Source organism: Mycteria americana, chromosome 6 (assembly GCF_035582795.1).
Source record: "Mycteria americana isolate JAX WOST 10 ecotype Jacksonville Zoo and Gardens chromosome 6, USCA_MyAme_1.0, whole genome shotgun sequence".
Classification (NCBI taxonomy): Eukaryota; Metazoa; Chordata; class Aves; order Ciconiiformes; family Ciconiidae; genus Mycteria; species Mycteria americana.
Window position 1 is genome coordinate 16,828,757 of NC_134370.1, and position 27,037 is coordinate 16,855,793.

Consider the following 27,037-nt stretch of genomic DNA (forward strand, 5'->3'; position numbering starts at 1 on the left):
TTGAAGGTGGATGCACCACCAAGTCCTCGCTGTCCCAATGAAACTGCTTAAGCCACTGAGCAAAACCACTAAAAATAAAAGCATTTAATATGGGGTTTTCACACAAACACACAGAAAGGCAACAGTCTGAAACAGTGCATACATAGCATATATAAATAAGGACAAAGATTAAAAATACTTTGGAAATGACAGACTCTGGGAACAGTTAGTGGCTGCTCTGGGAGGAAGCATCCTTGTGAGTCATTGCACAGGGCAGACAAATGAGACACATCCAAGCATGACTAAAACTCCCCCTCGCCTGTGAGACAGTGTGAACATATTGGGACTGCAACAGCCAAGGGTCCTAGAGGCCGAATCTGTTAGCCACCACCATTCTCAGCATAGGGACCACAGCACCATGGGCTAAAGCCCAGGGCACTAAACCCCTCCTGGGACTGCCCTGTCTGGAGACTGCACCCACCCCTTTGGCAGGGAAGGCATCTGAGACATGCAAAATGCCGGCTGATGCCCCACTGATAATTTTTCTTAGAGCTAAGCAAATCTCAGCTGTGCCAGAAGCCAGACAGAGTCCCTTTACTAGAGCCATCAGTAAGGGGGGACACTGGAGAGAAGAGTTACGTTCCTCTTATCTATGCAGGAGCAGCGTATTTAGTCCTAGGAACAAGATTGCCTTGCCAAGCAGACACCCATACAGAGATGTATGCTCAAGTAAGGGGCAATGGGGAGAGGAGGGATGGGATGAAAAAATGCTTCACCCAGCAACCGCCCCTGATGCAAGTAAGAGCAGAGATAGCAGGACCAGACCCAGCTCTCCATGCGCTGCTGCTCAGCCTGCGGCTCTGCCTCATCTCTGTTCAGAAGCAAAGCCAAGATCCCCAGGTCTCCACTAACAGCAGACTGCAGGGGCAGGGTAGAAGTGCAGTCAGCAAAACACACCGTGCCCTTTGGAGAAGAGCACATAGACAGCTTCAGCCTCCAGAGGGGATTATTATAGACACATCCAAAAAGCACATACTACTACTACCACAGCAAACAGCCTCTGCCCTTCCTCACAGCATCCTCGCCTGCTCTGTCCCTGAAGAACCAAAGCTCTTTCTTTGCTGCGACAGAGGCTCCTAACACCAGCAACTCCCAACCCACATATCTACAGTTCCACTACCCCCTACATTTTCAAGGCAGCTCCTCCAATTTGGGGTCAGACTGGGGACAGGCACCCCCGATAAAGTACCAGGAATGTCCCTTTAGACAGAGCAGCATGAGGCACATAGCTTTGTATCTCAAAAAAAAAAACCCACAGTAAAAAAAGAGTGACAAATTTCAGCTAAGCTGCACAGGGCTCCGATGCCCTGTTTTGACAGCTCTAGCCAGTCAGACTGAACTCCCTGCTCACATCCCAATATTCACACCTCCTGCCACGAGTTGTCTCAGAAAGCTGTCAAGGACAGAGCTCTAACTCCTGCTGGCTGCTGGTTCTTAAAGATTAGAAGACAATTATAATTGGATTCCAGAGATTATTTGCTTCACCAAGAAGGGCTGAGAAGTGTTTAGATGGTTCCCCAGCTGATTAAATCTTTATTTCACAGTGGTGACCCTGTCTGTTTCCTACCCCAGAGTGCTTGCAGACAGGTACTTGGCAAGATTGGCTTATTGGAGCCCTTTAGCTTAACAAGGCAGCTGACACTGGCCAGCTGTGATGGGGGTTTATCCCATATCTAGATGGTTTCATCTCATTTCTGCAGCTCAGGCCAAAGAGCTGAACCCAGCTCCAGCCCTTTCCCCCAGTTTAATGACTAATCAGCCAGTTGCCTGACCAGCCATCCAGATATCTTGAGCCAAAGCCTTTGGCACCATTTGCAGCAGATCACAAATGGCTGGAGCCCTCCCCCACCTCTCATGCTGCTGATGCTGTTCCTATGCTGCACACACAGCCACCAGGCTCTGCCTGCCCCAGACACCCCCGCTTCCAAAGACTAGGCTGTCCTGCCCCGGACAGCCTTTGCCAGCCTCCTGCCCCGCTCAGCTTAGCCTCCCTGGGGAAATACAAAGCAGAGACACTCCTTGCTCATCAGGCAGAGCCCAGTAGCCACACTGTGCCATGGAAACACAAAAGCAGTGAGCAAGGGCTGCCTCCAGCTCAAGCTGAAACAGAGGGATGAATTTATTGGGGAAGCTGCTTTCCCATGGCCCCACTTGAAATGATGGCACGCAGAGCCTCTCCTCTTCTCCCAGGCCCATCCTATGCTCTGTACCGTTTGTGCACTCCAGCCCTCCAGGGACAGCAGGGCAACACGGAGCCCAGAGGAAGCAGAGGAGGGCATGGCTCCAGAGGAGGCCTGGAGGTAAGGTTAGCTGTCAGGATGCAGGTGAAGGTTGGAGTCCATCATTCTCACTGCTAACAGAGGAGAGGGAGCAAAAACAAGCCAATGTGTTAAAAACTCAGAGCAGAAAAGCAAAAAAATACAGCCTAGCAACATTGCAAAGAAAGCTAGGAGTGCAAACAGCCCCACAATGCACAGGGCTCTCCTTGTAAGCAAGCACTCCAGCTCTTCCCAGAGCCAGCAGGTCAGACATGCTGCACAAGTTTTGGTTAGATAGTGGTTTGCCCCATAGTAGAATGAAATACAATTTATATACAGAAAGAAACAAGTCCCTGCAGTTTTTGCAAAGGTCTGGTTTCAAGAGTGCTGCCATGTTGGTGAGGGTTGCTGTGAGCCTGCAGCACTCCCCTCTCAGTGCAGCACATGATTCACAGCTTGCGAGACTGGGCATTCCCCACCCATGCGTTGGTGCAAGACGATTCAGAGGGATGATGAATCCTTGGAAAGCAGGTGGGCTCGGATGCGTCTACAGGATTCCTGGAGCAGAGAATTAGAGCAATTGAATGCTTGAGACACACAATGCCATGCAAGAAAAGGTTCAAGTGCTGTCCTCCCCCTGGAGTCTGCCTCCCACACCTTTTACCAAAGCAGAACACTAGACAAGAGGCAGTGAGCAGATGGGGACAAACACAGCAGTCGGTCTTGGGCTGTACCAACCTCTTGTCCCATTGCCACCCTGACAGGCTGTTAGCACTACCCTGTGCTGCTAGCTTCCCTCTGCTTCCTGTGACAGCCAGCCTGCCAGCTCACAGGTAGAAGGGCTGTACACACCTGCTTGGGTGAAACCCTTCAAGGCCCAGCTTCCAGCATGCCAACTGCCTGCAGTTCGGCATGGAGCAGACTGCTACAAGCCACGGGACCACAGCTGTCACAGAGCCTTGTGTGCGTGCTATCACCTCTGCAGGTGTCGGAGCCCAGCAGGCCAGGTTCCCTACAGGAAGGAGAATGGGCATGTGTGTGTCTCACCTCTTTCCGGCCCTCCAAAGATTTCAGCTTCCCTTGGGACATGTGAGCCGGAGATCCACATTTCTGTAACTGGACAAGAAAGGGAAATAGGACTAGAGAGCTGGGGAATGAAGTGGCATTCACAGCCTTCCCTGGGAGCAGACTGTATGACCAGAGAGCAGCTACCACCCAAATCCACTCTTGGTTTTTCTGGGCCATGGGACAGCCCTACTACCCACAGGCAGCAGGCTCTGTACAGCTTGTGGAGGAGGACGGGAGAGGGAAGGGGGCACAAGCCAATGCCCCAGGGCTGCAACACAGCCAGAGGGACAAGACTGAAGTGATGGCCCACCCCTGTCTCGATGCTGCCCCCGCCACCTGCTCTGCTCTCCTCACAGCAGCTTCCTAAGACCTTATTTGATCATACAGAAGAAACTTGGAAACCTGCTCCTGAGCAGAGAACAGCAAGCAGCCCCCCAAGGATCGCTGAAACGAGTGCCCAAGTTGCACTCAAACTCCCTTCACATGCTCCCCTACCAGCAGCTTCAGCAGCGCTGGGAGCAGCTCTTACCAGGTGGACATTCTCTTTGTTGACTCGCTCAGGCTCCGGTGTGGCATCCCTGCTCTTCCTCTCCAGGATAACTGGGGTTCCCAAAACCTTCCGCTGCCATAAGAAGAGAGGGCTGTTGGCTAGTGCTTAGGGTGCAAAGTGAAAAAGAAAGGGAAGGAGCAGGATGCATTGCTGGTAAGCAGTTGGATGCTGAGAAAGAAAAAAGGAAGCCAAGCTGGGACAAAGATTGCAAAGCAGAACCACCTGAAATACCATGCCACTAGGATGAGCCTGCCTGATTGTAAAGGGTTTGGGAACTGGCCCGAGGCCTGGCCAGGAGCCCAGCCTGTCAGAAGCAGGTACATGCTGCTGTGGGGTAGCCTACAGTGTGCTAACAGGCTAGACTACATGACCTGTCAGTCCTCATCTCATCTCGGGAAGCAACCAATCCTTCAGAAAGATGCATAGATCCTACAGCCATGCGTTTCATAGATAATTACACTTTATACTAACAAGGCTTATTGTCACGGTGCTGCCTTTTCTGTCCCCAGTGGATCCGTGTTCTTTGGCAGCCAATACTTTGAACAGTCCCTACCCTTTGAGGGCCTCATTCAAGCCAGGGCAAGGCAGAAGCAGAGAGCAACATCAGAAACTCACAGCAGAGAGCATGGGTCAGAGGCTACCTTTACCTTAATGAGGCCGCTGAAGGAGCGTGAGCGGGTGCGTCGTGGTGCTGGGGATGTGGGTACATCAGAGCCAGGAGTGAGAGCTGTAGGATGCTTATTAAACTAGGAGGAAACACAAGGGCAGTATGTTAGCACAGTTACTGTTACAGTTACACCAGTCCCTTGCTGCTGTGTACTGCTCTACCTGCTGCCCTCTGCCTAGAACTCAGTTTGTCTCTTCTGCACCCTAAAATGGAGGAGCAGCTGAGAGCTGCAGGGAGAAGAAAGCAGGGGAAGGCCACAACTCCCACCCAGGACTACAGGGAGCTTGGGTGTGAGGCTTCTTTGTGCTGGCTACCAGATTAGCCAAAAGCAGCAGCTGTTGGAGTAGAAAGAGGGTTGGGCAGCAGCTGGAGGCTGGCAGCCAGGACTGGTGCTGACCATATCAACCAGTCTCTCTGGAGCAGCAGGTTGGCTGGGAACGCTCACGGGACTGAGAGGAGACCAATTGGTCCACTCCCCGCAGGCAAAGAGGGGACAAGACTTTTCCCTTTCTCAAGGAGGAAGCTCAACAAGGCCACAGTCAGGACTAGGGAACTGCTGGCTGGCAAGTCCCTGGCTTGGAAGACAGCTTGGTGCAGCAAGCTCCACTGTCAGCCACATCCAGGATAGGCAGCCTCCTCCCCTGCCTTCTTACAGCTCTGCCCCTTACACAGCCCAAAGCCCACTCCCCAGTCTGCCCAGGATTAGGAGCAGCTCTCAAGAAGACCCTGCCTTTAGCCCTGTGCCCAGGATTGTGCTGACAAGCACACCCCAGAGATATCTTTCCTCCCCACACTACCTGCCGGATAAGCTTCTTCTTCTTTGCAGAGTCAGGCATATTGTGGACATGGCGGAAGAGCTCCTTCAGTGCCTCCTCCGTGCGCTGCTGGGTCTCCTCCTGATGGCAAGTGTCCAGCCGGCTTCGCTTCTGAGACTTGAGGGGCTGCAGCTCCTTGGAACCAGGAGACGTCAGCAAATCCAGGTCGTCCTGGGAAAGCGGAGACAGCAGTTGCTTGCCATGTTTTAATCCAAACGAGCCACCCATCTGAGCCAGGCTGGGAAGAGTCTTGTGAGCTGCCTCAACCCCAGTGAATGCACAGGGCTGTGTTTTCCCTACCCTTCTGCAGCAGCACTGCACCAGCAGGCCCTGTGCCAGGAAGAGGTGACAGCAATACAAAGGTGACCCCATTGCTTCTTCCCTCCCCTCCTGGATTCCAGCTGCAGAAGCCCTTCCAGGCTTGAGAAGGGTCAGTGCAGCTCCTTGCAATGCATCTTCCCTCTTCTGCAGCTATATGAGGCAGGGAAGCATTTATTGGCAAGACACAGACAAATCTTGTCCCGGTGGCAGCGAGTAGCCTTTATCCCAGCCCCTCTTCCAGGCAGCCTGGCCATGGCAGCAGGCGCATCTGTCTGTTTGGAAGGCACAACCCCATGAAGGAGCAGGTGCTGCATGTACCGGGCACAGGGAGCAGGTTTGCTGCTAAACAGGGGCTGGTAGCTTTCCCTGTGCTTTTGATTAACAGATGCTTCAACTCTGCCCAATTTCCCTAATGCAGCCGCCTGCACTACCACACCATATGGTTCCCTCACTCCTGATCTCTGACAGATCCTCTTTCATGACTTGGTTTGTTTTCAGCTTCTTTCACTCACAAGGATCCCTTCATAGTATCACAGCCTCTGCCCTTTCATGGAGGGCAGGCGCTGCATTTGCTTGCCTTACCTTTGATGTGTGGGCTCTGGATCCCAGATAGTGCAGCCTGGCACACTCCCGGATGTACGCTGGGGCCTGTGGCAACGAGCAGAGAAAAGGCCAAACGTATGTTTAGTATGTTTGGCCCCGGGGCAAGAGTGGCCCCAGCAAGAGCGGCTGCCCTTCAACCATACCACACAAGCCACTTACATCAAGACTCAGCTGTTTAGGGCAGACAAAGCAATGGGATTTCATGTCCCCAGTGCAGTGCAGTTTCCTTTTGATGCAGGCAACCAGCACAAGTGGAACACAGACTAAGAGCAGGGTTCCACAGGAACTTTTTCCAAGCAATTCCCCCAACTCTGAGCTGGCCAAACAGAGGCCTGACAAAGAAGGCCGAAGGGGAACTTTCTATGGGAGGACTCTCTGCAAAGAGAGCAGATGCCTACAGTGACCAGGAAGGTCCTGAGAAGTCAAGAGACTGCCTGTTGCAGAAAGACTTCCTTGGGGGAACCTGCAGACAGCCCCACGCTCCTGACAGCACCCCGCTCCGAGCTAGACAGAGGCCCAAGACAGCAGGCTGTGCTTGTGACACCAGTGGGTTGACTACCACTTGCAGAAAAGTTCACAACAAAATGACCCGCTGTATTAGGGATTCAGCTCTTGGCAGCACTCATCCAGGACAAGCCCCTTCAGTTTCCTTATCCTGCCAGAACCCGAGGGGAGCCCGGTCGCTACCTGCCCCCAGGACCCCGGTTTCCTGGCCGGGCAGCAGGTGCTGGGTGTCCAGCAGAGGGTGGTATTACCCTGCACCGTGCTTCTGACCTGCCCAGGCACAAAGCCACCTCTGGGGCTGCCTTCCTTCTCCTGGGCCGCCTGCCCAGCAAAGACCTCCTCCTTAGCCACTAAAGGAACAGTTTCTTGAAGAAATCCTCCTGCTCCCAACACAGAAGAGAGCATCCAGAATATACACTTGACACCTGGGATCTGTCTGGACAAGGGACATTCAGTATCCTGCTGAAGGGCCAGGGAGAGCAAGACCCCAAAGCGCACTTACCTTGAAGAGTTTCTGAGAGTGTTTGATCATGAAGGTCACTCCGTTGTTTAGCTTTGTGATATTCTCCTGAAGGTCATTTGCTGTCACCTGGCAAGGGGACACAGCCAAAGGCACAGCAGTTAGAAGGGGAGGAGGAAGGGTCTCTGCTGCCCTTGCTGTCTCTGGGACATAGACACACACTCAGCAGGAGACCTGCTCTGAGGAGACTGGCAGGCAGGGCTCACAGCACACCAACAAGCAGAGCTCACAGAGCCAAAGCTACTCTGAGAGGAGGAGAACTAGACAACTCTGGGGTCAAACAGTTCACCAGCAGCACAAGAAACCTTGCAGAGATATCTGCAACGTTTGTCTAGAACTGTCATTATTAAAAGAAGCAGGACTGTGCTGTGCTTTCAATTTTACTGAAAAAGGTGAAGCATCAGTTGCAAATGAGACCTACAGCAGGTCTGGACTCAACACTAGGACTAAGTCCTGCCAGGAAGCTCCACCTCACCATCCCAGCCTCCAACCCTCACATCACTGTATCAATACTTCATCTTCCCATCTTGGTTCTTCCCCTGTAGGCCTGCCAAGCCTCTGCTTTCTACCTTGCAATATCCCACCCACACCCAAACATTGCTCACGTTTCTGGGCCATAGGATGTGGGGTGCAAACATGAGGGCAAGATTGTGGGCAGACATCTTGTTCTTGTCCTGCTTCTTGGCGGTCTGGTAGAGCAAGTCCAGCAGCAGTTTGAGCAGACTGCGGTTGGGCGCGGGAAGGATCAAAAACAGCAGCTGGAGGGCTTCAATTTGGCGCTCTTTGTCTGGAGTGCTGGTCTTATTCCCCTTCTCATCAAACAGCGTCAAGTCTGCCAAATCACAAGGCAGAACATGAAGGACATACGTTACTTTCTCTAACAGCAGGCCTATTGCAACCGGTTACCCTTCCCTCTTCACATGCAGATCTCCTCCAAACTCCTGCACAGTTCTTGGCCCTCTGTCTCTTTCTCCCCCAGCTCCCAAGCTCCCCACCTGATGTATGATACTCCTCCCACAGGGCAACAGGGTTGCTAAGACTTGTGATGGGTTGAAGGCAAGATGGAGAAAGTTCATATAAGGTAGTTCAATAACAGTTAAGTACATAGAAACCACACCTCGCTCAGGAGACCCCCAGACTCAAAACAGATGGAAACCCAGGTTACCAATGTGGGCTCTACTCCTGTAGGTATCTGTTTATTGCTGGAGAGAGAAGACTGGGCTAGACAGACTTGGTCTGATTCCTTAGGATTTTGAGTTCCAGTCTTTCCACCATTAGGCTGAGATGGCAGGAAGATTCCTTCTTACCCTGCCTTTAAGGATTACACTTCCACAGCCTAGTGTGCAGCTCTGTAGCGTTACCAGCTCTAGGATGCTGGCTCCATTCCCTCTGCTCATCACTGCCTCTTGTTGCTCACTCACCTGCAATTTTGAGGTGGGCATGGAAGTGCTTGTGCGTCAGCAGTGGCTCTGGTAATTCACCCAGGAACATCTTAAGCAGGGTGGCCACATCGTTGGAATGAAACTCTCCGGAGTCCAGGTCAATATCTGTACCACTGTTCAGAGCATCCTTTAGGATCTGTTGCCTGATGCTGTTGCCTGGCACCCGAAACAAGCCTTCTGCTCTTAGATCTGCTCAGCAGAGGGGAGAAAAAAGGCCACTGATTAATCAGAGGCTGATTCCCATCTTCTTACTAAAGCAGTTCCCTCCCCTTTCCAGAGCTTGAGAGCAAACCTCAGTGAGCTGCATTCAGAGACACGACTTCAAGCTGGCTCCCATCAATAGAAAAGGTCCATGCACAGAGGGAAAGAGATTAACATATCTGCTAGGCAATTCTGGGGAACAGTCGCCTAGTCCAGCCCCAAACTCGTGCTGCTGGAGAGCTCAGAGCTTTTCACTCTGTCTGCACCAGAGACCAGAGGTGGGCCAGACAGATACCCCTTGGGATAGGAAGACAGCAAGACAGAGTCACTTACTTTTGTGCAGATACTCTATTAGCTGGGAGACCTGTGCAATGCCTTCTTCCGTCAGCGGTGAGCCAAACACCACCCCTTTCTCTGCAGAACAGAAGATAACATGTTCAGGCAGCTTAAACCCCAACAGCCACAGAGATGAGTGGTCCCCAAAGAACAGGATCTCAGCATGCAAAGACCAGTGCCCCAAAACACTAAGGGTGAAGGTCACAAGGACCCCCACAGATGTGAGATATCACAAGCACTCCCAAATAAGTCACTTCATCTCACCATGCTGTACTTACAAGGGCTTCATCATCCTGCTTCTTACCTCAGCTTAATTACAGTTATATCAGCTAAAGCAAACATTCTCTAGCTCCTGAAAAGAAAACAACACCAGAGCAGATGCTTCAGTTTTAAAGGGCATATAATCTGCAAGCCCAGACCTTATGGGAACAGCAAAATGGGAAGGGCAGATGTGACAGCCTGGACTGCCCAGGTGCCTGCTACATTTGCACACTCCACACCTGGGAAGGAATGTCCAGATTAATCCTCACTGTGGCTTGACATGGAGCAGAGCAGAAAGAAGAACTGCAGCTATGAGACTATGGGAGAGGGAAACAAGCACTAGTGGGGAGAGCAGACATGATCTAACTGGTTCACACTGGCCTTCTTTTCAGGGATGGGTAGTCCCTGGAATTCCCTAATTCCAGTGAATCTCTCTTCCATGTCAGCTGCCTTGGCCTGAGTACAGTAAAGTATGAAGTATCAGAAAGCTGAACAAGGAAGAGCTAGAAAAAAAAAAGGAGTAGCGAAGCAATGAACTGGGCTCTTCTCCACATGGAGCACTGACAGGTCCTCTCACTCCTGAGGTTTGCTTTCATCTCATGGGGCTGTTACAGATCAGGCATGATCTGCCAGCTCCAGAACTCCATTCAACATAGGCTACAGCCCCAAAAGAAGATAGAAGCACCTGAGCTGAAAGGAAGGAGATCCTTGCATGGAAGGAAACATTAGATGAAGCAGCCCATTTAACTGAGAGGCACTTGTTGAACCAATGCAGAAAACTGTTCTTGTCCAGAGAGGGACTTCCCAGGAGTGCTTTATCCAGCAGGACAGTATTTTCTAATAAATGGAGTCTTGCTAGTGAGTAGCTTTTTCCATCAGACACACACAGCCAGCAAGCTCTGCCCCTCAGAAAGCTGAGGCAACTCCCAGGGGCTTCACTGGAAGCAACCAGAGCCCTAAGCACCACTTCCTTCCTCAGATGCACGTAGGTTTTGACTGCAGCTAGAGACAAGGTGCTGGATAGACCATAACGCAACATGCTGGCTGGGACTGAGAACTGGAAGCAGGTACAGAGCTGGTTTGTTCTGCCCTTGCACTTAGGCTTCAAAGAGCCAACAGATTTAAGAAAATAATATTCTTCCTTTCTCCATGACCAGACTGCCAGAAGCATGGGCCACTTCTGAGGGCGAGCTGGGCATTTGCACCCCAGCTGTCTGTGAATGAAGATTTCCCTCCTTATCCAAGCAGCACATTGGCTGGTCTGATAAAAGTTATCTCCCCCACAAGCTTTCTCTTGGTTTTTTTTTTTCCCCCCATAGCACATTTTGATTTTACTAGCTTTTGGTCTGTTGTACTACAGATCTTACTGTTCTGTGGCGTTGATGCTCACAGCATGTGGGAAAGACCTGGTTAACCCTGCGCACTTCTCTAGCAGCCTTCTTGTGCAACTAAATTTATTCTGCCTGAAGAATGTTCCACTTTCTTCCAGGACTTCTGAAATACATGGTAAGCCACCAGGAACTCCAGCCTCCCGTTAAATCAAGAACTTTCTGACCTCCCTCTGATAAATCGCATGCTTCAGTCTTGCGGGAGAAAGGAGGGCAATGTGACCTCTTGATCCACACATAAGATCTGAAAGGCTTGAGTGTGAAGGGAGAGAATGGTCGGCAAGATTCTTGTCCTTGAAGAAAACTAAACTCATTAGACATTCAACAGATAGAATCAATGGTGGCCAGGAATGGAAGAGGAAAATACATTTTCTTGACACATGCAGGGCCTGACAAATTCGATTTACTTTTGAAGTCAGAAGTTGATATCCAAATGAGAATTTGATTCTCAAAGAAACTTGAAAGAAGTGTCTGGAGAATGGACGCTGAGTTACGAAGGCTTAGATGTTATTGTATGATTGTTTCTGAAACTAAACAGCAGCATGAGATTGAGTTTCCTAATGCTCAAAGGAGTTGTATTTGCAGTTTGATCAGCTCTGAGGATCTATGGTCCTTGGCCTCTGGCTTTGAAGAAATAAAACCTGTTTGTTCTAGCTGGTCTATAACATGAAGAAAAACTAATGATGGCTCCAAGATGAAACACAGTACATGAAACTGATTTTCTCTGTAAGCACAAACTACTTTTTCTCAGAGTTTGGCCAAGGAGTTCACAGACAGTGCCTGTCAATGCAGGGAGACACTGCTATTGCAGCCTGGGAGTGCAGCCAGCAGACTTGGAAACATCTGCTAGCTGTAGCTGTAGTGAGACACATGGCCATGGAGATGTCTGAATGGGGGAAGGCGGAGCTCTTGGGGAAGAAAGCTAGCAGGAGATGTCAGGTCTGATAAGAGCAGTGCTCCAGCAGAGTACAGATAATTTTAAAAAATGAGCTAGAGAAGGCTCACAAGCCCCTGCTAGAAGGTTTTGACAAGAACAGGGAAGTTTCCATACACGCTAAGAAAACACTTTGAACTTGGTTACTCACTGGCTTGTGTTTGTCAAGTGTCTGAATTTAAGGTGTTCTGCTACTCTCCTGGAACAGAGGCAGGAGCAGTAACAGGTGTGAGCACAGCCTAACTGCAGTTTGGGCACAGTGTGAAGACTTGTTATTATGGAGCAGCAAGGTAAGTCATGGTGATATTGAATAATTCTCACTTAAGGATGCTAAAGGACTTGATTTGCAGTACTTGATTTTCCCCTGCAGTGCTGTCCAGCCCAGGGTGAGTGTATCTATCAGGGTTCCCCCTGAATGAGCCAGGAGTGGAGGGCTGAAGCCAGCACCAGAAAATTGCAGACCTTGTCCTTCTGAAACACAATGGAGGAATAGGTTTCGTAGAATCAAAAACACTTAGAGAAACTATATAAAGGTTGAAGAAAAAAAAAAAAGCCATACTCGGACATACTGATAGCTCCCTTCTCAGAGGTACTCACAGTAGCAGAATTGCTCAAAGGAAGGGGAAGACTGATCAGAAACATTCAACCTCAGGCTGCGAACATCTGAAGGCAGCTACCCACAGATTCTCTGCCAGCAGACAGCCAGTCTAGCTAGGAAACCAGAGCTGACAAGGTATGCGAGAGGTGCCCAGATGGAGGCAGTTTCTGTCTAGATGAGTGAGAAGGTTTAACTGAACTTACCAGGAGAACCAGGCTCCCCCTTGAGTGTGGGCAGAGGTGGAAGAAGGCACACGCACACACATCTAGAACACCATTTTAGTGACAACAAAACAGAGTGGTAAATGCCAGCCAGTGAAGAGGAGAGGATCCGAACACAACTGTGCTCAAAAGCAAATCTCAGACTTCTGAGAAGGGGCCTGTGGCTATGTATCATAACCAAGACAGCTGAACTTGAAAGAGAAGGTAAGAATTGTCAGTTTACCAGAAGAAAGCCCCAGCTCAATGCTTGCCTCAGAGAGAAAGAGAAATATGTTATCTCCCAGGGTTGAATCTGGGCTCGAGCAGAGTCAGTCTGCAGAGCTTTGTCACTGACTCACTGGATTGGGACGTGGATCAGAGTGGCACTGGCATTTGGATGGGAGATGCTTACAGATTTCTCAGCTGCACAGACAAGACCTTCCAGAGAGCTCAGACAGCTACTGTAGGACACAGGGCGTACTGAGTGAAGTCAGTGACCTGGAAAGCCTGGGCATTATTGTTCTTCATGGAACCTGATGCAAACTTCTCAGCCTTTACTGATATTCCATTACTTATGAGGAAAGCTAACGAGCTAAGAAAAACAGAGCATGGAATACCACTTACACAAACAAGCAGACAGACCTTGGTGTGTACTGGAAGAACCTGCAGCTTGTTCAGGCACCCCTCTCCAGCACAGTGCTATCCACAGCCAGACCAGAAACACTCAGGGACCAAAGCTGTATCTCTGTGGTTTGTGCTGCACTGAGCAGAGCAAGCAGCAGACACACCGAGGCCAACCTGACATAAACAAACCACAGCAATAACCCCCAGAAGAAGAGTACTCTAGAAGTGGCAGGGCATTTCCTGGATGAATCTCCTGGCCTCTATTTTACTCCTTTCTAGAGCTGGCATCCCCACAGATTACAAACCTGCAGTATTAAGCATTCAACACAAGCTCAAAACAACAGGCCTACACTGAAAGTTTTGTAAACTATGTGTAACAGATGATGACAGTCGGCATCACCCTAAAGGTGGGCACCAGGCATCATGCCATACTCACCCTTGCGCTTCAGAGACATCAGAGAACGAAAAAATCCAGAGGCTGTGCTGTTTGCCCCAGGCAGCTTTGGGTCCTCCTCTCCCATTAGTTGGGCCAGCTCTGCCCCAGGCAAGTCAATGAGCCTGGTAATGTTGCTGACAACGAGCTCTGTGAACACCTCTGGTTTTTCATGGCGCAGCTTTTCCACGAAGAAGTCAGGATTGAAGATGATCGGCTGACTACGGAGGGAGGAGTCATTGCAAATGACAAAATTGCAGATGGCATCACTGGAAAAAAGGGAAGGAGAAAAAAGAAAATACAGTAACTCCTCATTGCTTTGTTTTTTACAGCCAGCTGGTCTGCCCTGAAGGAGACATCTGCTGACACAGGAGCCACCAGTCTACACCATCAGCACTGTCTGTCTTCGGTGAGAGTTCAGCACAGCGCAGTTACATTTCCCTTTGGAGCAAAAACATTTCTGGCCTGTTTGTACAACACAGCCCAAGACTAGTACTCGATAGCGTGATGGTAACATATGCAACACATGGCAACACCCAACTAAAGCTTTCACTGTATCTACATCCTACTAGCTCAGGCAGATACGACACCCAATATTTTACATTAACTTACCACTCTCAGTCATAAATAAGTTTGGTTCTGTCTCCTTTCCTGCCCAGAAATCCACGCCCAGTGTCCTGAAAGTCTAGATCTCAATCTAAATTTTTTCATGGCCAGCTTATACTCATCAGTTCCCATCGCCGTGCCATCATCCCTACCTTCCTATCAACAAATAGATAGTTCCCATGCCCTAGGACGTTGTTTTTAAGATCATAAACATGCAATAACACTGACCCACAGTTCTGCTAGGGATGCGGTCAAATGCTCCCATGTGACAAGCTGCCAACGCTTTGGTTACTGCTCTCTGCCAGCTATGATAACTGCCCAGCTATGCACTCCGAGTCTGGAGAGAGCGGGAATTCATCAGTATTAGCACAAGCCACGCAAGGTCAGTCCTTGAGGAACCCCTAGTAACCTTTCTCCTAGAACATCTCTTTCCAGCTCATCCAGTTCTTGCCTCTTCTTCAGGCTGTCCTTTACCCGACCCCCCTATTCTCTACTGACGCCTACTTTCTCCATTTCATAGCTTCTCATGTGACACGGGAAAAGGGATTCATCTGAGACACTGCTCTGCTAAGGGTTATCTATAACAGACACTTAGCCCTACCAGAGGTCACGTAAGCTACGTTTACCATGTCCAAAATCAAAATAAAGAGTTATCAAAGAGATATCTCAGATTAATTGGCGTTCTTAATGCTCACACTTAAAGCTTATCCCAATTTCCATCTACCTCTAAGTCTTCTATTACCACCTTCCCACCACTGTTTCAAACACTTGGGTGCCTCTGAAGCCAAGCCCACAGGCTCGAGTTGCCTAGCTTGCTTCTCCTGTCCCTCTTTTACTTAAAAGTGAGGATAAGTGTCATTATTCTCCAGTCACAAGCTACTGCCTCAATGTCCTACTCGGCTATAAAGCGCTGGCCTGGCCCTGCAAGTTGGTGTGCCAGTTCTTCCAGGGCTCTGGGTGGAGGCTGCCTACCCACCCAGCTCGCACACACTGCGTGCTTTCACTGCACAACATTCCCCAACCCTTTAACCATTCTTGGGCTCTCACATAATACTTTCCTTTCCACTGTTTCAACATCCCTCCCTCAGCTGTGAGCTCCCACTGAACAACATTTTCCAACAGCAGCTGCCATGTGCAGAGGTAGTAGAAATGCTGTGCTCGTGCACCAGGGATCACGCCAGTCCCTTAGGTGTGGTGTGGCACCGGCGCGGAAAGCATGTGCTCTCCTGATCAACCCCAAGGCCACCAAAGGCTTCCCCACAGAAGACCGGAGCACCTTGACCTTCCTCTCCTCTCTGCTGAGGGGTGGAGGACACATCACCGTGTTCGGACCATGCTGGGCGTATGTGCTCACTGCTCAGCACGCCTGCCACCGAAAGCGTTTGCAACCCACTGGACCTTACATCCATTGGTTCAAGCAACAGAGCACTTCAGCTACTAGTTCAGAGATCTCAGCAACTTACTGTTCTGATGTAAACCCACAGTAGCTAAAGAAGGGGAGGACATCAAAGCACATACTGGTAAGTCACCTGAACTCCAGCCCGCCTCCACGCAGTATCTGTGAACCCAACAGTTATCTGAGCTACTGCTGTACATCTTTGACCTGAAAGACCACCTTGGCATGTTTTCCAGGATGTGTGATCAGAATAAGAGAATAAAAGCTGGGACTCAGGCTACACAAGGAGAAAGATACTTGAAATCAGAGGAAACGAGGCTCTCGGCAACACTTGCATTGTGAGAATCCGTACGAAACTGTCTCCCCTTGCCACTGCTCTCCACGGATGTCAAAGACTCCTTCAAGAGGATGGAGAGGAGGAAGGTCTGCAAGGCAGACTGCAAGGCAATTTGCCAGGTCATCTAGAATTTTAGAAAGCTCTTAAAGGCTCCCAGCTGCATCGCTCAGAGTGGCCTAGCGAGCATGCTGCCGACTCCAAATGGGGGCCATATTTTTCCGAGTACCTCCCAGTCTGTTTTTCAGCAGTTTGTTATCTGCAATAAATCAAGACCGAAACGCAACGACTCGGTATCAGCTGCCAAAAAGCAACTGCCAATCGATCTGATCATATTCACATTTCATTGCACAGGGCTACAATGCACAAACAAGTGCCAGCTCTGCCCATAATGTGGAGCAAGCCCTTTGCCTGAAACCCATGACAACCCATTCTGTGGCAATACAGATCCTGAGAAGGGTTAATAGCAAGTGTATAGGCCCAGTGACCCTGCCTGCAATGATCCGTGCACTGTTATTCACTCACTAGCAGTTTTGTTTCCCCACAGAGAAGATATGCAAATACTTTGCAGCAGTTACATCAAGCATCACATATTATCTGCTCCCTCTGACAATTAGATATCTAGATTCAGAGAAAGAAAATTAAACAATTTTGTCAACTAGAACTGACTGACATGACTTCTCCGCACAACCAGCGTTACAAGTTGCACAAAGTTTAACAATATTTAATGCAAAAATAAATAGAAAAAAGTAAATTTCTTACATGAGTGCTGAGAGCTTTTGGAGAGGCATTAGGAAGCAGAGACAGGGAAAAGAACTTGCTCCTTGTTTCCAGCAACAAAAGAAACCTGCCTGTCCCAGCACAGCCTATGCAAATTCCACGCATGCTACGAGACACAAGGGCGCATTATTGGGTCTGAAAGGCCCCCTTGGCACACACTGGGCATCAGCCTTCACACAGAGACAAAACAGAAAAGAAAAGCTGGACAAATTGATTCATGTCTCTTGCCAAAGGCTGCGTAGCTGGAGTTTAACGGCAAATAATTCCTACATAGAAACCGGGGTTTTGAATTAGGACCAGCGTGGTATATTAAGTGCTCTCCACCTGTATCCAAGAGGAATCTACAAAATAGCCCCAAATCTACCCTGCGTTTACCATGAGTAAAGCCATGCAAACACATTCCCAACAGCATTCAAGCACAACCGATGTTACGGCACTGGCAGGACAATAACCGAGTCCCTTAACTGCACAACCCTGTGCCCAGAAACCTTGCTAGAAACACTCTCTGCCACTGCCTTTCACACTTTTAGATCCTTTCAAAGACAAAACATGTAGAACGGCCTCTCCAGAGCTGGAAACAGCACCTGGCTATTGTTCTTTGCTACCATTACTGTGCCACTGTGTACCGTTCATCCACTTCAGGTTTCCCGTTCCACGTTTCTCTGGATTCCCATCCAGTTTCCCTGCCTGCCGCAGCTGGGACCAGCCTTGTGTACTCTTATTGTGGTATGGCACTTCAATGAGCTACTTAATTTTGAAAGGTCACTTTATTAGCAGCTCTTCCTCGCACAGAAAATTTGCCTTTGTATCATTATTGCTAATCAAAATGGAAATGTGAAGCAAACCCCTATTTCTGAGCAAAGATAAAGCCCCCACTGGCTTTACACACAATAACCCTGCCAATCCTCACTGCTGCACATACTATAACCTTCAGAAAAAGCCATGTGCCCCATCTGCTGTTTTTATGTTAAAAAAGGAAGATAGATGTACTCTACCTACACTCACAGTTTATATAACAGCAGCAAAGGGGAGACAAACATGTATTCAGGAGTTATTGCTTTTTTGTTTTGCTTGCAATTACAGAGTTGTATTTTCTACATGCTGTGATCTCAGATTGCTTTACGACACATCAAAAGATGATAAAATAAAGTAATAAATAGCTTCCTCTCCAATCCCATGAATAAAATCAAATCCCAATGAATAATAAAACCTTGTACTAATAGGCTTGTGATTAAGACAGCAGATTAAAAAAAATGGGTCCTATATTGTGTTGAGATTCTTGCCATTCTAGTATCTTTTAGGAGCGAAGCCTGTGATCCCAGCCAAGTCACAAAGAAAGCTGTCTGTCACACACAACATTCTTGCTTCAGGCATGACAGCCCCATCATTTCATGGGGAGTGGATGGTGCAGGAGGTCAAAATCATGATGGATCAATTAATCCCTAAGGTAACTAGATCCAGGCCAGGGAAATGCCTTGGAAACTAGGGCAAAAATGAGACTTTAACTGGCAAAACCTGGTGATTGAATCTGTGCTGCAAGAGCTGTGCAAGCAGGCAGATTAGCTCATGTGGCAGGAAGCTTACATTCAGATAGATGAGACCTAACAGTTTTAGTGGCTTTTACACATTTTATATTGTTCCAACTCCACCCATGTGAAGGCAGAAACAGGTTCAAGCAACATGAAATAGAGCATAAGGAGAACAGAAGTAAGCCAAGAAAGAGAAGGAAGAGGTACCTTTGGGGCAAGGCATTAGCTGTGTTTGTCTAGCTGGGAAAGTGGAAAAGCTGGAAGCTGCAGATTTCAGAGGAGCCTGATGTACCTAATTCAGTAGGCAAAAATCCATCTCTGGTGCCATTTTACGCACTTCGTATGTTGTCACTAAAGAGCTAACACTTCAGACGCACCACAGTAGATGAGTCTTACCATACAGGAGTAAAAGGATTAAAGAGCTTTTGAAAATAAGGCAGATAATGGAAGAAAATCTCCCTCTATAATAACAAAATCTTTAGACTGTGAGAAACAGCCAGGCTACTACCAAATACTGAGAGCAGGGCGATAAGCAGGCAGTGGTAAAGAACACAAAACGTGAGCGATTCTTTGCCTGGCTAAGCACAAAGGGAGACGGGACAGATGCGCACAGGCTCATATTTCCCCAGGGAGAGAGAAGTGTCATCGTTTCCTACGTTGTGCCAGAGTAAGGAATCAATTAATGAGGATGTCTGAAGACAGTATTTCCAGAGCCAGATAGGAGCCATCCCAGATTTTGCAAAGAGATGAAAGAACCGTAGTGGAATTATGTGGAATCATTTTAAGTACAAAAGGACTAGAAGACAAATTATTTCCTAGATTAAAAAAAAAAAAAGATTTAACAGAATTCTAATGGGGATGGACTGTAGAGACATTAGAAGTGACTTCACAGTTAAGTTTGCGTCGAGGACTGTACATTCTTGTAAGGCGGCGTAACAAAGATCACATTCAGGCCTCAGATTTAGCACAGTAACTCTTCATAGGATGACTGACACGCCTCTGAAAAATGTCAAGAAAAACACGCAGCAATTTTTGCCAGGGGTTGTACTCATAAGGTCTTTAGGGGCAGAGAGAGTCCTTCTGTGATGAGTACACAGTGCATAGCACAGTGGGTGCCAATCCTTGGCCAGTGTCTCTAGACTTAATATAAGCAAGCCATAATAGATAACACTGCCTTTTTAATTTTTGCTTTGCTTTCTTCACATTTGAACAGCTAACACAGTGATTCAGCCTTTTGGCTATGGGAACCAGATAATAATATACAATTTAAACAGCAAGGAGCTGGGGAAGAAAGCTGCTATTATGTGATGGCAGTCTGTGCTGGACAACCTGGAACTAATGTAACACCTGGCCATCTTTTGGACATCGGGTAAATTGGATATCCAAGTCACTGCTATATTATAAGAATTCAAATTCTGTCTCAGTAAAGGACTCAGAGCAGACCTCAGAAACATCAGCTACACATCTGTGATGTGAACCTGGAGATGGACCTATCTAGGAAGATAAAAGGGTTGGAAGAGGCGGGGGAAGTGTGCTTTGGAAGAAACTCAAAATGCAACATATTACCAGTGTCAAAGAAAACTGCAGCAGCAAGACAGTGAAACATCAAGAAATGTGTATTTCAGCATCAAATTTCTCAACTTCGACCTCAGCGAATTCTTATGTGATATCTTTAACAATAGCCACTGGAATATTTTAAAGTCAACAAAGCAGCACTTCGATCGGCCATCACCACAACATCAGAGTATCCAGATGCCTTCTAGTGCTAGAAGGAGGAAAAGAACTAAGAGGCGCCTTAGAGAGGAACCGCTTGTTCACGGCGGTATTCCTCACCAAGCCCCCTTCCCAGCACCACCACCACAGCTCTGGATGATCCCACGGTGCGCGATGGCTCAGCCTCCTACCCAAGGCTCTGTAAAAAATGCAGAAACACAGCTACTGCCAGAAACCCAGTCATTTCACATTAAAGATCTGCAAGATCATGTGTCTGCCTTAAGATCAGAATAACACAGTCTAACAGCATTAAATAGCAATGCCACTCTGATTTTCATGACTTTCAGTGCAGTCTAAAGTTTGTGTCTTTATTTTAATATAAACCCCTACTGGGAGCAGCAATAGAAGAGGAGCCTTAGATCCAATCCTGATTTCACTGAAACCAGCACCAAAACGGACTCTTTTTAGATGGCAGCAGCTGCCTCTTCTCATTACTGATCTATTCACTTTTATCACTGTGGCACTGGGAACCTCGGTCACAGCTGGGGACTCCACTGTGCTCCATGCTGTACAAACACAGAACAAAGGCAATACCCTGTCTTTAGAGGGCCGATAGCTAAATCTGAAATGAATGCTGGAGGGACAGAAAAGGGGAGGAATCCCAAGAGAAGAGGCAGCACTATCAGTCAGCATGACTGATATTACTGAACTCTGCCAGCTTTTCTGTAGATGCTATTAAAAAGGAGGGCGAGGAAGGACAGGAAAAATAATCAGGTCACACTGCAGACATTTAGAAGAAATCCAGCTCCTGCACGAGGGGCAACATGGGACCGAGCACAAAGGAGCTGGTTTGAAAGCTATCAGGCAGGGACGGCTGGGACGTGGTGCTGAGGAGGCAAGAGCTGAGCTCCAGGCACTGGCCGGGAGCCGCTGGCGAGGCAGAGACAACAGGCCAGCAGTGCCGGGGAGCCGGCAGAGCCTGGCAGCACCGCAGGGCACTGCCTGGCCACATCTGGACGTGGGAGGGTCGCAGCCCAAGGAAGCCCTGCAGCCACATCCCACCACCCAGAACATGCCAGCCAGGCACGCTGCCTCCCTCGGGAGAAGGTCACCAGGGCCTGGGACTAATCTGCGTAGAAACCGTATTGATGTACTTTTCCCTGCCCCAGTCATATAGTTATAATCATGACAAAACAATGCATCTTTTTTGCTTTATTTTACTAATTTAAGCCATTTGCTTTGTGAATAACGTACCAGGTGGTATCTGCCCCGAGTGCTGTGTCGCATGTCTAGGACAGGGATTCTGGGCCTTTTCTCCCCATGCACTGCAGAATTACCCACCACAACCTTTGACTACAAATCAAACTAACGAACTGCAAGGACACCTCCTCCTTCCATGAACCCTAACACCTTTCTTGTGTAATCTAAAATTCTTTACTGAACGTCTGTCCACAGACTCTCAACAACTGAGTGCTCTTCAGCTTCATTTGTATCCCAGGTAGGAAGTTTCTTTCCACTTTTGTCTGTTTGGTCCTTAGCTGGGTGGACCGCAAGGTCCACACATCTGCTGTATCCTCAGAGCGTGCATGGGTACTTTCCAATTGCCAACAATGATAGTATTCCCTTACTCTCCCCATTTTAAAATGTCTAACTTGTTACTTCCCCATTTTGAGTGTACTGGAAGTCAGTAAGAGGCATGGCCCAGTCCTACCTTTACCTCCTTGGCCTCTAGCACTCAAATTGCTGCATGCACCTCAGATTGTCACCCTTACACTTGAAGATAAGAGCCCTAAGGCATCCTTCAGAGGCAGGGAAAAATGCAGTTCAGAGACTACCAAACATACACCATGTAGATGCTTCTCAGTCCAGTAGCTCTGAGACAGTGTCCAGGTCAGAGCAGAATTACCATCTATAAAGATGAGCTCCACAACAATCAGGTTTACTTCTGACATGAAAAAAAAATAAAATCAAGCAATCACACAAAAACAACACAGCAAAATTAACAAGCTATTGTAGCAACTAGTCTGGAAACTCAGAGCAACCCAGAAAGGAAAGATGTTTTCCTCCAGTTCTCCCACAGGACAATAATCACCCAAAATTGGTAGCACCAACTGGTGCCCAGAACACGTTCAGGAATCCCATCCCACCATCAACTGTCAGCACTCAAGCAAAGCACCGCAATTTGAGTATAGTGTGCTGTAGCACTCACAGGTTCGCTCGACTGCTGTTGTTTTTTCTGGACCGAGGGGATACTAAGACCTGGCTCAGGACCCACAGCCAGCTCCCAACAGTGCTGTTGGGTGAGATTTTGTGGTCATAGCCTGGCAAATACAGAGGACAAAGGTACTCGGGAAGTCACAGCTCTTGTTTACGTTCATTACACTTTTGTAACTCCACAATGCTTCTTAGCTCTGGAGGTGCGATGGGCAAGCTGCATGCTTGCATCTGTCTTTTGTATCATGGTGGCGTCTGCAAAGGATGAGAGCACATCAAATCCCTTCTCATCAGCAATCCTCTGCAGACACCACTGAGTATGTCAGAGGCCACATCCCATGTTCCAGATGTGTAAACTCTCACAAGCTGGAATTGCAATGAGGCACACCTGGATGCATGCCAGCATTTAAATAAGCTGGTGACATCTGGTCAGGGCTGCTGAGGCACACAGATAAACAGGCTAGGCCAGCCACAGAGCAGCACAGCATGCAGTACCGGAGAGACGGAGATGCACAAAGCAGCCCAATTAACTCACCAAATTGAACAGAATGGGAGCCTAGAGCTTTTGAAGGGGATTTGGGCAAGCTAGGATGTCAAAAACTGGAATATTGTACACAGATGCCAGAATTCGTATGACAATAACCTATGCTGTCACTTTATGCAACTCTCCCATCCTGGTCAGAAAACACTTCTCTTCCCATCCCGCCTGACAGGTCATCTCTGTCTGGATTCACCCGGTTTCTCTGCAGAGCCCAGGGAGCAGTGATATGTTTATGTGCTGCTCCGGGTGCCGCTCAGGAGGACGCGGAGTGGCACGTGCATGAGAGGAGAGCTCCAGGCACCCCGAGAGCTTGTGAAGGATGTTCCCTAAAAAGACTTCCCGTTCTCCAAGGCACGGCCAGCCGTAGCACGCGTGTCTCCTGCTGTATGACAGCTCACAAGCGGGGCTGTAGGAATGCCCACATGGAACTCCCAAACCATAAAGCTACGTTTCAACATTGAGCCTGAACTCCAGCAAAACAAAGAGGGAAACTAATGCCGGCTCCCCTGAGAACTTCCTGCCTCTGAAAAAATCAGAGCTGCCACATTACCACTCAAGAAGAAAGGATGTTTTGGCCAGACTCCAAATTATTAGAGCTTTATAGGCCAAAAGCAAACACATTAAAAGTTCTCGTAAGCCAGCTGGCAGGCAATTATTTAAGCAGCTTATCACATGCCCCACTATCTACAGTTTCTGAAAAAAATTATGAGGAAACTCTAGATAGCTTAATTGCAATTACCTAGCGTAGAGGTGAGAAAGGCCAAGAGCCAGGGACTGAGGCTGTTGCACCTCAGAGAAAAGGGCCCAACACTCTTGTCAGACACAACGATAAATGTAATGCATTACCGGGATGAGAGGCTAGCAGCACACCAGACCTGTGAAGCTCTGAAACAAAGGGTCAGCCAAATTTATCACACCATGGGGCCGCGGTTCCTCCCATTTCTCTTCCCAAGCTGGCTCCAAGACCCCTGTGACTTGGGACCACAGGAACCCACAGCATCAGTCCCCCAGATCACAGCGCAGGTTTGGCGAGAGCCTGCTACTTCTGCACAAAAGCATCACAGCCGGTCCGTGCCTGAACCCAGCAGAGCACAGGCTAAAGAAAGGGCCTCGGCTCCCTCATCTTGCCTCCAGCTAGGGAACAAGTGAAAATGAGATCCTACAGAAAGAGCTAACTCTGAAACAAGTGGACGATACAGGGCCTCAGCGGTGACCAGGAGCCTAATCCAGCTTACAGAGGGGCAGTATTTCCAAGAGGAACTTGACTTCAGTGCAACCATTAGATATTAGCCAACATTTCTATGCTGCCCTGTCTCCTTCCCATCTGTTCATGCCACTTATTAAACCAACACACACTCAAGACTGTTGACCTTTAGGACAAGGAATTTGATTTCCCAGCACAGTGTCCAGCACTCAGTGCTTCAGTTTCAGACTGAACTGAGTGCCCAGGGACCTTTAAAGGAGCGTTAATGAAGCCCGGTGACATTTTCATATGCATGTAAATGTGCACACAGCAACAAGGCAATGACTAGGCTGGCAAGGAGATGCAGACGCTGCTTTGGGTTACGTGGGCAAGCAGCGCTCCCCCTTCATGCAAACAGACAATAAACTGAAGCGTAGCAGAACAAGGATCCTGTTGTCCAAGCCCATCCCAGGCCCTGGATGAGAACAGGACAGGGTGTTACGTGCAAATATACAAAAACACTGCAAATGCAACACAGCCTTAAGTTCGGGTCTGGATGTGCGCCTGACAGGGATTGGACTGAGTAGGGGGTTAAACGCAAGTCTAGGTCTCAAAGATTTTAGTGAGAGCTGTGGAGAAAGGAATGTTTGAATAAGATTGTCCCCTGCTCCAGGCTGTCTTCAGAGAAAAGTAGCCATGCATTCAGACTTGGCTTTAAGTCTGAAATCAACCACTTTTTCTGCATGACCCTCAGCAAGTCACTTCGACTTTTTGCCATTAACTCATGTTTACAGTGAACATTTTCCTATTTGCAGTAAAACATAGATGGCAATTGTGTCTCCTTGCATTGCCTGTTTACAACATAAGCTCTTGATGTCCAGTTGTGCAGTGACACTCTATCAAGCCATTTTAGCAAGATGTCTCATGCCTTTTTTCAGCACATCCTGCCTTCCAGGCCCATGGCTTTTTCCCTTCCGCTCATCCCTGCCATATCAAATGGCCGACGTGAACACTGAGTGCCTGGCAAAGCGTTTAAGCACTGAATCGAACATTAAATGCATTCATTAAACAGACAGATGTTTCTCTTTTGAAATTGAGCACTCGGGCAAACTGCAATCATCATTCTCAGTTATGAAGAGCCAGGCAGAGGTTAGAGAGACCACAAACAGAAGAGACATCCACACAAATCATTTTTGTCATGCTCAGTAACATTTGGTAAGGAGGTTAAGACAACCAGCTTTCATTTCCAATCTTTAAGTCTGCATGCTATAAGACCACACGCGCAGCATGCAAGCTTTACTAGCTAACTCGCACTTCTCTCCAGATGAGAGGAAATAGGGGCAAAAGCATGGTTGTGGCGCATACTTTAAAAAAAAAAAACAAAAAAACCCAAGCTTTGTGGTCTTTGTGGTGATAGACCTGCAAAGCAAGAGATCGATTTGCTAGCGCTACCTGTGGGTGACAGGAAGCATTGGAGTAAAACTTACGCTTCAGGCTTTGCTTTAACACAATCACTTGCGGTGGGAGGGGGGGTAAAGAACTGGGGGATTACATCCTAAGGACAACTATCAGCATACAACAAATAAGTTTAGTCATTTGGACTGATCCAGGACACGTTTAAAATGCTTTATCCAAAAAAGTGCTCTAAGCGTCAGCTGCACAGAGCATACTCATCCCTTTACCAGGTCCAGCATTTTAGGCACTCCCAGCTCAAACGTGCCACACTAAGCACCATCTCCTCATCCCTCCTTCCAGAGCAACGCTCTGCCCCAACCCAGGCACCACAGCAGTTTGCACAGATAAGCACAGCAAACGCCATCAGGATGGGTCCCACTCAGCAGAGAACAGGACAGCCCCACTGTGAATCAGGCTGGGTACGAGGCATCAGCCCTCAACTCTATTTATTCTGCAAGTCCACAAGAATTACCACTCAAATGATACTCAGTTTGCAGCTTCACACCACACATGCAGGAAAAAAAAATAAAAAGAGGAAGATATATTACAGCTTCTAAGCAGTAATCCAAAAACACTGTTCCAGTGAGGTGCTTGTACAGTCTCCACTATTTTATTGGCAGCAGTCACAGAACGGTTATGCATATAAAAGTATGTGCTAAAAATTAATTATGTGAAGCTTACAGCGTACGCATATTTAGAAAGCAAGAATAACGCATGTAGAGTGGACAAAGCAAGGGAGAAAGGGCTGGATGCAAAGCAAGTCTATATAGTGCCATCACCCTACCAAACCCTGCAACTGCCAAGTGCTCGCTGTTAGGTCTCACTCTGCGGCTGCGGGAGAAGGAGCCAGCCCGGCCACAGCACGCCTCGTACCTCTGCAGGCAGCCAGCGGCCGCGCCAGAGCAGGGGCAGAACTGCCACGGCACTCACCTGTGAGTGCAGGGACACGCGTGCCGGTGGAACAGCCCCCTGCCCGAGGGCGGGCGGGTTAGAGCAGGAGCGAGGAGCGGGCGGTAGTTCCCCTGCAATGCAGCACAGGGACGCTGCAGGGAGCGCTCCCCAGCCGCTGCGGCTGAACCCACGGGACGGAGGTACCCGCGGGCTGACACCTCGAGCCCCGCTGTCCCGCGGGGCTGCCTGCCGGCACGGGCCGAGCGCCGGGGGCCGCCTGGCGCGGCGGGCAGGGGGTCAGGGACTGCGGCCGGGGGAGCTGCTGCCCCGCCGCAGCAGGGACGGCGAGAGCCCGGCTCGCAGCGGAAGCACCGCAATGGGCGGGCCGGGGCCGAGGTGCGCCGGGCAGCGCCTGCCCGCCAGCGGCGCGCTGCGGGCGGGTGCGGGGTGCCCGCAGCGGGCGGGGCCGGGCCGGGCAGCGACCCGTAACGCGGCGAGGGGCCGGGGAGGGCGCCCGGGCAGGGGTCGAGGGGTGCCAGCCCCGGGGAGCCCCGCTCCTACCTGCCGCCGCACCGCCCGCTGGGCACCGGCGCTCCCGCCGCCATCTCATACCTGCCGCTCCGCCTCCCCATT

General features: G+C 49.1%; 1 protein-coding gene across 2 annotated transcripts; it reads right to left on the bottom strand.

Moving 5' to 3' along the window:
* Positions 1–46: 46 nt before the first annotated feature.
* ARHGAP19 (Rho GTPase activating protein 19) lies at positions 47–27,023 on the bottom strand. Of its 2 annotated transcripts, none has more exons than XM_075504723.1 (12): positions 26,966–27,023; positions 13,766–14,031; positions 9,322–9,402; positions 8,767–8,976; positions 7,951–8,177; positions 7,328–7,414; positions 6,301–6,366; positions 5,380–5,568; positions 4,563–4,661; positions 3,895–3,987; positions 3,345–3,413; positions 47–2,855 (listed from the first exon to the last, which is right to left on the bottom strand). In XM_075504723.1, exons 1-12 carry the CDS (start codon positions 27,007–27,009, stop codon positions 2,799–2,801), a joined length of 1,488 nt encoding a protein of 495 aa, XP_075360838.1. In that variant the 5' UTR covers positions 27,010–27,023; the 3' UTR covers positions 47–2,798. The 2 variants fall into 2 exon arrangements, with proteins under 2 accessions (XP_075360838.1, XP_075360839.1); XM_075504724.1 differs by lacking the exon at positions 26,966–27,023 and adding an exon at positions 26,387–26,470 and having other exon boundaries at positions 48–2,855.
* Positions 27,024–27,037: the final 14 nt, after the last annotated feature.

What these genes read in the sequence shown, in the direction of transcription:
- ARHGAP19 (XM_075504723.1), bottom strand. Translation starts at nt 27,009, where the DNA reads ATGGCGGCGGGAGCGCCGGTGCCCAGCGGGCGGTGCGGCGGCAG. An exon ending in AGAAGAAGCTTATCCGGCAG is followed by an intron (nt 4,662 to 5,379) that starts GTAGTGTGGGGA and finishes GTTTCCTCCTAG; the next exon opens with TTTAATAAGCATCCTACAGC. An exon ending in ACAAAGAGAATGTCCACCTG is followed by an intron (nt 3,414 to 3,894) that starts GTAAGAGCTGCT and finishes TTTCTTGTCCAG; the next exon opens with TTACAGAAATGTGGATCTCC.